The sequence below is a fragment of the Priapulus caudatus genome, unplaced genomic scaffold, assembly GCF_000485595.1.
Source record: "Priapulus caudatus unplaced genomic scaffold, Priapulus_caudatus-5.0.1 Scaffold377, whole genome shotgun sequence".
Classification (NCBI taxonomy): domain Eukaryota; kingdom Metazoa; phylum Priapulida; class Priapulimorpha; order Priapulimorphida; family Priapulidae; genus Priapulus; species Priapulus caudatus.
This window is the reverse complement of record NW_014577438.1, coordinates 232,897-243,581: the sequence shown is the minus strand read 5'-3', so window position 1 is coordinate 243,581 and position 10,685 is coordinate 232,897. Positions and strand designations below refer to the sequence as shown.

Sequence of the window (10,685 nt, the reverse complement as noted above, 5' to 3'; positions counted from 1 at the left end):
AGCGGACGTGTATCGTATAGCGGGCGTGTATAGTAGCAGGTGTGTATCGTAGCAGACATACATCGCAGCGGGCGTGTATAGTAGTGGACGTGTATCGTAGCAGACGTGTATCGTAGCGGACGTGTATCGTAGCGGACGTGTATCGTAGCAGGCGTGTATTGTAGCAGCCGTGTATCGTAGCAGACGTGTATCGTAGCGGACGTGTATCGTAGCGGATGTGTATCGTAGCAGACGTGTATCGTAGCAGGCGTGTATAGTAGTGGACGTGTATCGTACTGGGCGGCCTTCTACATGCTTCGTAGCTGATCTAGGCACGTGAGCTTGTTGTTTACCGATGATTCGGTCGACGCGTGCAAAACGTGAATGGCAAAAAATACGCGCTTCTAAATAATTGAACGCTCTACACGCGAGCCATTAACATTTCATCTACTATGGAATCCCGGCGTGTACCTTTTATTGTTAATCGTAGACGTGCGAACGGTGTCTGTAATTCCTATCGCCATCAGGGGACATTTTACATAATAAACATGCTGCCGCCGCGCATCCGGCGTATACATATACTTAGCGTACATCCCTACTTAGCCGTACATCTATCTACACAGCTACAGGCGTTATGTCGGCGCGTGATTACATCCCTAATTTTTGAATCCTGAATGTGTGACTGAGCCTTTAAGGTTCAATCACACATTCAGGATTTTTACTGCCGTCCTTGATAGGACTATTCCCGATTAAAATTTGTCAAAAGTCTGATCAAGATCCTGTGATTCGTGGCGGGAAATTCAAACTTTAATAAAAATTTATTTAATCACGACAACAATCAGATATTGTTCAGGAAGCGTCCCGATTCAGCCGTTTCCAGCCGAATTCGTCCCGATTCTCCAGTTCTGAATCCGATTCTGATCCGATTTGTATCTTTCGCATGGTAAAAAACGACCAAATCTGTCCCGACAGCGTCCCGATTCTCCCGAATGCGATCCCACAGAGATCAGACAGTGACCCGACAGTGAACCGACGCTGATGGAAGACATCCGTTAGATCTGGACGTAATCTGGACTTAATCGACAAGAAACGGCAATGAAAAATTTCTCCAGATCATGCCCGTTCATCACGACAGCCTCCTGATCCACAGGACACCGTCCAGACACCGTTCAGACACCGTCCAGACAACACAGAACATTGTTACGATTTTGATCCGATAGAGCAGAATCTGTCACGACATAGTCACGATTGTAATCCGACTAGACAAAATCGGCCGAGTTTCCCGAATGTTACGGGACGCACCTAACTGCCGGGAGTGCTGGGCCGACCTCTCCGGATCATTCCCGATCCGTAGGACTTTGTTACGAACGTATACGACTGCGTTCAGACACTGATAGGACATTCCAGATCATTGAGGATAATAATCCGACTTTTTCACTTTTCGTGTCGTAGCGCTGTTTGATCTCAAACGGGAGCCATAATCGGCACTGTGTGAATGCCGCATTAGTGTATACTCGAAAAATAGCATCCCGCTGAAAAATCCTCAACTTTAACAGCACACCTTTACTACAGTTACTTCTAAATAGGGATTAGTAATAGATCTTACTAATTAAAATTAAAATAACATGATTGTTAAGACGATCACCACTGATTTATCATTAATCAGTAATCAGTATATCACATTCTGGTCGAGCGCGTTGTTTATAGCCGTGACTTCGCCTGGAATCTCCGCATGCTGAATGGAGTCGTATCGTAGGAGGTCTTGCATCCCAACACCATCTCCGCCAGCACTTTTCCTAGTACCGGAGCCAGCTTAAACCCAGTACCTGCACAAATAGACATTCAGTTTAGACTGAATCTCCGACTTAATCGCGTCAAGAATAGGTGAGCATGATCAGTCGTCTCGCCGAATCGATGATAACGTTAAACTGCGGTTAATCCCGTATCGATTAATTATCGATAGGCGAGTATGAACGAGCTTGTGCGCTGCTCAAAAACGGACGAAGAAGGCGAATAAAGCCATCGGTGGAATCAATCACCGCGTTTATATAGAGTTTACTTAGATGTAACGGCTTTAGAATACCGACTGCTTATGACTGCCCAAAATAATGACCATGATAATAACAAAGAGGTCGTTGTCAGAAACATTTTAATCGTTATGTTATCGTTTTTGTATACTAGTATGTTTTGTGTTATAGTGCTGTCGTAGTGGCTACAGTGATTCTAACAACGACCACAGCGAAAATGACGTCAGGTTACGTGCTTCACGGACCGCGACAGGTGGTCAGCCGAAGCGATAGCGTGGCGTCATCGCTCGTTCGCCGCCGCCAGCACCACCTGTCGGCGGCCTATTAGAAACGACGTGACATTTTCTCTGATGGCGATTTCTTGCTTCTGTGAAATTAAATTACGAGCGAGCGAGCGAGTACACGTGTGCCTAATGTGCACGGGTATATACCGGAGAATCCAGCGGCGAAAATCACATTAGGGTGCTGCGGGTGTCTGTCTATGATGCAGACCTCATCTGGCGTCACCTGCGGACATATAGACAACGCAATATATATATATATATATATATATATACATAAAGATGTATGTGTTATATATATACATATGTATATATATAGAGAGAGAGAGAGAGAGAGAGAGAGAGAGAGAGAAATGAAATGAAATTGATAGATAGAGATTGTCATGAAGTTACGCACCATTTAATTATGTTTCCACACATGCGCACACGCGCGCGCGTATATACGCGCTTTTTTTCCGGCGGGCTTTTTTCTGTCATTTCTGACAATATTTCTACGAGTGGCGATATGGAAATGTGACTGCATTTCGAGAACGCGCTTGCTACACGCTCTTTTATGCGAATGCATTCAGCTGGGCCGAAAAGCGTGCACTAGCAGGCGTGCACAGTAAGCAGGTTAATATGCATAAATAATTATATAGCAACATGGTGCTTAGCCAGCTATACTGCGTGTACTGTGTGCTGTACGATGTGATCAAATTATGATTTTACACATAATTATTGTTGAGATTAAACTCAGAGTTGTTCTTTAAATTAATTATAAGTGTATCAGTTGTGATTATTTGTAGATTGCTCACTATTTTGAAGGTAATTTTACACAAACACAATCATTTTTGTGCCGGTCGGAAGGATGTTATTTAAAGATGCGTGCCGGTCGGCCAACACCAGAGCCGGCTATTACCGACCGGCGCCGACCGGCGTAGTTACGGCGGTAGTTCAGTATAATAAGGGCTTCAGTATACTAAAAGTATCAGTAGGGTAAAGATTCAGTAGTCTAACGGCATCCGTAAAATAAAGTCTTAAGTATTTTAATGACTTCAGTAGGCTAAAGGTATCAGTAGAATAAAGGCTTCAGTGTCATGAGGACTTCAGTAGGTTAAAGGTATCAGTAGAATAAAGGCTTCAGTGACATGAGGACTTCAGTAGACTAAATGTATCATTAACATAAAGGCTTCGGTGTAATGAGGCTTTCAGTAGACTATATGTATAGGTAGAATAAAGGCTTTAGTAGCCATAAGGGCTTCAATATATCAAACGGTCAAGCACGCCAATTAACGCGAGCGCACAAACAAGATGGGAACTTCGAACGGCAGTATGTATTTATACGACTGCGTGTGTATGAAAGGCGTGTGATGCGTGGTGCATGGCGGCAGCCTCTGGAGGTGGGAGGGGGACTCAGATTGTAGAGCAAAATAGAATGATTAACCTAATATAGACATAAATACACTAAAAATAAACGCAATGAAATTAATAGAACGAACTTCTCGCCTTCCTCACTCTATAATCCTTTCGCGTGCGTGCTCGAAACGGACACGAAAAAAATCCCTCGCCATTACTCAATTAATTCACAAAATTATGTGAACGCCCACCTGGTAATTTCCTTCGGCTACAGCCCTGTGTTTATACTCTTACAGCCCATAAATAATTCTGCTACTCTAAACTTCCATCGAATATCCTAAGTGCACAGTTAGCGACAGACCACGGTACAACATTGTATCACACGCTTTGATTGTAAACGCGTTGATCGCGCGGCAGTGCTACGGCCACGTTGTGACGTCATCGCCCGCATGCGCACTCACCGTGTACATGCACGTTTCCAATATGGCGGGCCCGTCGGCTGCGTCCAGGCCCGGTATGTATTTGCTAACATAATCGGTTAGCACGGCCAACTGAGCCGGTATGATATGCTGAGCTGCCTCGTCACGATTATCCGGGTCAACGACGTTACCGATGTGCCTGCCAAGCTAAAATAATAAACAATACAATAATAATAATCATTATTATTAATATTATTATTAGTATTAATAATAATCATTATTATTAATATTATTATTAATATTAATTAATATTAATAATAATGATAATATAACTATAATAATAAAAAATTATGAAAAGCTAATGCTAATGCTAATGCTAATGCTAATTCTAATGCTAACGCCAACGCCAACGCCAACGCCAACGCCAACGCCAACGCCAACGCCAACGCCAACGCCAAAGCTAACGCCAACGCTAATACTACCACCACTATGAATATCACCCGCTTTGACTTGTGACTCCTCATATACTATAAGCGCGACCATACTTCTGAACGTGACCGTGGATACTCGTCCGCTTGGTAGATAACCAACAAGTAGTTACCGGATGAGATCGTTGGAAGTCGCACATCACAGGACACCGGCTGAAGTGGTAGGTCTCCTGGACGCTTCTCCCGCCAGTAGGGCACACGTTCACTCGCACCGTCTGCACACGTACGCACGCACGCGGACGGAGAGCATGGCGAGAAGAAAGAAAGAATGAACGAAAGAAAGTAAACCCGTGGTATTTACATCGCGTCCGCAGCAGTGGTTCGGCGTCTTAGTCATCTATTTAACGATGAGTAGCAGACGGGAAACTATTATGGCTCACAACGCGCGATTCTAAATGTTCGTCTCAAAAGCTGCTGCCGATAAAGTCACACACACACACACACACAACACCACACAGCACACACACACACCACACACACCACACATCACACACAAAATACACGCACATTACACACACGCATGCGCGGACGCATGCACGCAGCGCACGCACGCCACGCCGCACACACAACACTTACGTACGTACGTACGTACGTACGTTACCGTCGTTACCGTAAGTATGTATGTATGTATGCTATGTTATGTAATGTATTGTTAATGTATGTATGTATGTATGTATGTATGTATGTATGTATGTATGATATGTATGTATGTATTTATGTATTGTATGTATGTATGATATGTATGTATGTATGTATGTATGTATGTATGTATGTATGTATGTCGTGTATGTATGTTATGTATGTATGTTATGTATATGTCATGTATGTGATGTATGTATGTATGTATTAATTTATGCTCACTGTATGTATGTTATGTATTATGTATGTATGTATGTATGTTATGTATGTATGTATTGTATGTATGTATGAGTGCTATGTATGTATTTATGTATGTAATCGATGTATGCTATGTATGTATGTATGTATGATGTATGTATGTATGTATGTTATGTATGTATGTAGCTGTAGGTATGTATGTATGTATGTATGTATTAGTATGTAGTATGTATGTATGTATTATGTTATGTGATGTATGGTATGTATGGTATGTATTAGTGTATGTATGTATGATATGTATGATATGTATCTCCACCGCTCGGCTACTCCTACCTGTATGTATGTATGTATTGTATGGTTATGTACTCGTATGGTTATGTATGTATGTATGTATGTGATGACTTGTATGTATGTATGTATGTATGTATGTATGTATGTATCGTATGTATGTATGTATTAGTATGTATGTATTAGTATGTATGTATGTATGTATGTATGTATGTATGTTATGTATGTATGTATGTAGATTGTATGTATGTATGTATGTAATGTATGTATGTATGTATGTAATGTATGGTAATGGTATTATGTATGTATGTATGTATGATATGTATGTATGTATGTATTGTATGTATCGTATGTATGTATGTATGTATCGCTATTTGTATGTATGTATGTATGTAATGTATGTTATGTATGTATGTATGTATGTATGTATGTAGTATGTATGTATTATGTATGTATGTATGTATCCCGTATGTATGTAAATGTATGTAATGTATTATGTATGTTACTGTAATGTATGTATGTATGTATGGATGTATGTATGTATGTATGTATGTTATGTATGTATGTATGTATCGTATGTATGTATGTATGTATGTATGTATGTATTGTATGTTGTATGTATGTATGTATGTATGGTATGTATGTATGTGTATGTATGTATTATGATGTATGTAGTATGTATGTATGTATGTTATGTATGTATGTATTATGTTCATGTATGTATGTATGTATGTTATGTATGTATGTAATGTATGTATGTATGTAATGTATGTATGTATGTATGTATGTATTATGTATGATGTATGTATGTATGTAGTATGTATGTAGTGTATGTAGGTATTGTATAGTATGTGTACTGTATGTATCGTATGTCTGTGATGTATGTATGTTATGTATGTATGTATGGTATGTATGATATGTTGTAGGTGTATGTATGTATGTATGTATGTATGTATGTATGTATGTATGGTATCGTATGGTATGTATGTATGTTATGTATGTGATTTTATTATGTAATGTATGTATGTTTGTACTGTATGTTGTATGGTATGTATGTATGTATGTATGTATGTTATGATTATGCTAGTATTATGTTATGTATGTATGTATGTATGTATGTTATTGTATGTATGTATGTATGTATGTATGTAGTATGTATGTTGTATGTATGTATAGTAGTGTATGTATTGTATGTGATGTTGTATGTACTGTATGTATGTTTGATGTATGTATGTTATGTCACTGTATGTGTATGATGTGATGTAATGTATGTATGTATGCTATGTATGTTATGTATTGTATGTATGTATGATTATGTATGTATGTATGGTATGTAATGTATGCATGTATGAGTTATGTATGTATGTATGTATTGTTATTGTATGTATGTATGTATGTATGTATGTATGGTATGTATGTTATGATGATTGTATGTATGTATGTATGTATGTATTATTGTATGTATGTAGTATGTATGTATGTATGTTGTATTGTATGTCTGTATGTAGATGTATGTATGTATGTATGATATGTACTGTATGATATGTATGTATGTATTGTATGTATGTAGTAGGTATGTATGTAGTAGTGTATGTTAGTATGAATGTATGTATGTAAATGTATTGGATGTATGTATGTATGTATTGTATGGTATGTTATGTATGTATGTTATGTATGTCATGTAGATGGTATGTATGTATGTATGTATGTATGTATCTATGTAACGGCGGTGAAGGTAAAATGTAATGCGATTACAGTGTTAATTCCGCAAACTAGCCCCTAATGCGATTACATTCACAATTAGAAAATTTTGATGCAGTCTCGCGTGGACATTTGTTCGTTATAGATGATATAGTGTAATGAAATCCCGTCCCGCTTCTGTACCTGCCTCACCGTGCATTACCGGATTCGGTTTGCATGCCTATATACGATGCAAATAACGAAAATACGAGTATGACAATATTATATAACGCAAGTAATGGAATGTAACGTAACGGACTGTCACATAACGTAATGTTCATCAGGCGTGACAGTATATTTGGATGACATATTAAAGTGTGTGTGTGTGTGTGTGTGTGTGTGCGTGTGTTGTGTGTGGAGGGGGCGTGTGTGGGTGCGTGCGTGTGTGTGTGGGGAAGGGGGCGGTGTGTGTGCGTGGACGACCAGTGTGCGTGCGTGCTTCGTGCGTGCCGTGTGTGTGCGTTCGTGCGTGTGCGTTGGTGCGTTGTGCGTGTGGCAGTGTGCGTGTGCTGACGCGGTGTGGTGTGCGTGTGTGTGTGTGTGCTGTGTGCGTGGCTGTGTGGTCGTGGGTGTGTGTGTGCGGTTTTGCTGTGGGTGTACTTGTGTGTGTGCTTGTCGTGTGGTTGTGTGTGTTGGTATGTGTGTGTTGTGCGTGTGAGGGCGTGTGTACGTGCGTGATGTTGTTGTGGGGGGGGGCGTGTGCGCTGCTGTGTGTGTGTGTGTGTGTGCGTGTGTCAATGTGTTGTTACGTGTGCTTGTGTGTGTCCGTTGTGTGTGTGTGTTGTGTGTTGCGTGGGGGCGTGTGTGCGGTGTCGTGCGTCGCCGTGCTGTGTCGTGCGTAAGCGTGCTGGGTGTGTGTGTGTGTGGTGGTTTGTGTGTGTGGTGTGTGGTGGTGGAGTGGTGGGGGTCGCGTGGGTTGTGTGTTGTGTGTGTGTGTTGGGTGTGTGTGTGCGTGTCGTGTGGGTGTGTTGTGCGTGTGCTGTGTTCGGCTGCGTGCTGCGTGTGTGTGTGTGTGTGTTGTGTGTGTGTGCATGTGTCGTGTGGCGTGTGCTGTGTGTGCGTGTGTTGTGTGCGTGTGTCACTGTGTGGGCTGTGCTTGTGCGTGTCCGCTGTGGTGTGTGTGCGTGGGGGCGTGTGTGCGTGCGTACGTTGCTGTGTCGTTGTGGATGTGTGTGTGTTTTGTGTGTGGTGTGCTGTGTTGTTATGCTGTGTGGTGTATGTGTGTGTGTGTGTGGGTGTGTTGTGTGTGTGTGTGTGTGTGTGGTGTGTGTGTGGTGTGTGTGTGTCTTGTGGTGTGTGTTCGTGTATTACCTGTAAGTGGCCACGTCGCCCGGATGCGGTGGCAGTCCGACAAGGGCTTTGGGTCGCCCACGGTTCCGACACTAAAGTACGACGTTCTTCGCCGTGTAAAACGACTTGTCCGGCTCTCTTACGACCACGTGATCGACTGACTGCGGATGCAGGGTTAACACTTTGACTCCATCTTTGATCGTTCCACCATGCTTCACGAAGAGATCCTATAATTACATATATATTATTATAGTATGATATATATATATATATTAGAGAGAGAGAGAGAGAGAGAGAGAGAGAGATTGAAAGAGAGTGAGAGGGAGAGAGAGAGGGGAGTAGAGAGAGAGAGAGAGAGAAAGAGCGCAGAAGACAGAGAGAGAGGAGAGGATGAGAGCGCGCACGAGGAGAGCGGGAGAGCGGCGAGAAGACATGAGCGTGAACGTGAGAGAGAGAGAGGAGAGAGCGCGAGAGAGAGAGAGCGGGAAAGAGGGGTGAGAGTGTGGGAGAGAAGAGAAGAGTGGGCTAAGGGAAGAGAGGAGAGGGAAAAGGAAGGGGAGTGATTCATGCCGACATCATCATCATTCATTTGTACCAATCCGCCTGAGCTAAATAACCGCATGTTGTTGCTCGTTCTGTGAGGTTAGTCCAGTCAATCACTAAGCTACGTCTTGTTCACACGTACATGCCAAATTGTCGGCTTTCTGACACTTAGTTTCCGAGCATTGCCTTTAGAATGCTCCATCACGACAGTGATTGACTAGGGCGAAGTGGCAACCGCGCTAGGCGTATATAAGAATACACACATCCTATTGAAAAATAGGCTCTTCACTCCCAGAAAAGAACGTTATTTTTCATTTCACAAACGTTGCATATGCTATACTCCTGACTGACGCTATAGTGCCTGGGGTGACGTCATCGTGGTGACGTCAATGAGGCGCGTCTGCGTACCTGTAAACAGCGTAGACACTTGTCGGCCATCAGTGTTCCGGCATCCGGATCGTAGACACCCTTGTAGTTATCCTGCACGCGAAACATCGGATATTGAGTTATGTCTGAACAGGATTCGACGCCGTACCTGGCAATGGCGTCATTTACTCTCGCAGAATACAGGGATCGTACGTAAGGTTTTTATATTCTGTTTGGATATATTATTTTAACTGTTATCCGTTATGCTTGGATCGCGTTGATATCCCCCTCTCTCTCTCTCTTTTCTCTTCTCTCGTCTCTCTCGTCTCTGCTCTGCTTCTCTCTCTCGTAGGTTATATATATTATATTTATTTTTATATATATAATATATATATGTGTGCTGATAGCCGCTGTGTGTGCGGAAGTGTGTGTGTGTTGGTGGAAATGTGTGATGATGTGTGTGTGTGTGTCTGTGTGTGTGTCGTTGTTGGTGTGTGTGGGTGATGATGTTGCTGTGGTTGATGGGTGTCGCATGTGTGGCGTGGTGTGTCTGTGTGTGTGGATGTGTGTGGTTGTGGGTGTGTGCAGCTGTGTGGTGTGGTGTGTGTGTGTGTGTGTGTGTTGGTGTTGCTGTTGTCTTGTGTGGTTGTTTGTGTTGTTATGATGTTGTGTGTCTGTCTGTGTGCTTGTTTGTTTGTGTGATGTGTGTGTTGTGTGTGTGTTTGTTTGTATGTGTGTGCCATCATTGTTGTGTGTTGTGTGTGCTGTGTGTGTGCTGTGTGTGTGTGTGTGTGGGTGTGTGTCTGGCTGTGTGTTTGGTGTTTGTTTGTGTGTGCCTATGTGTCTTGTCTGTTGCTGTTGTTCTGTGTTTTGATATGTGTGTGTGTGTGATGGGTGTGTGTGTGTGTGTTGTGTGTGTTGTATGTGTGTTCTGGTGTGTGTGTTTGTTGTGTGTGTGTGTGTCGTGTGTGTTGTGTGTGTGGTGTGTGTGTGTGTGTGTGTGCAAGGCGCGCGCGTGAGCGTGTGTGTGGTATGAGAGGCCTAATCGGCAAAGTGTCGACTTTCAAGTGATACACATATTCTTTTAATGAA

At 42.3% G+C, this 10,685-nt stretch overlaps 1 protein-coding gene across 1 annotated transcript in view; it reads right to left on the bottom strand.

The window, feature by feature from the left end:
* Positions 1-492: 492 nt before the first annotated feature.
* The window catches only part of LOC106809692 (peroxisomal sarcosine oxidase-like), a 13,116-nt gene continuing 2,923 nt past the window's right edge, over positions 493-10,685 (bottom strand). The window contains exons 4-8 of the mRNA XM_014812863.1: positions 9,636-9,707; positions 4,587-4,751; positions 4,084-4,248; positions 2,438-2,513; positions 493-1,805 (exon numbers count right to left, since the gene is read on the bottom strand). Of these exons, the coding sequence (XP_014668349.1) occupies positions 1,681-1,805; positions 2,438-2,513; positions 4,084-4,248; positions 4,587-4,751; positions 9,636-9,707 (603 nt within the window). The 3' untranslated portion in view covers positions 493-1,680. The remainder of the gene's footprint in view (positions 1,806-2,437; positions 2,514-4,083; positions 4,249-4,586; positions 4,752-9,635; positions 9,708-10,685) is intronic.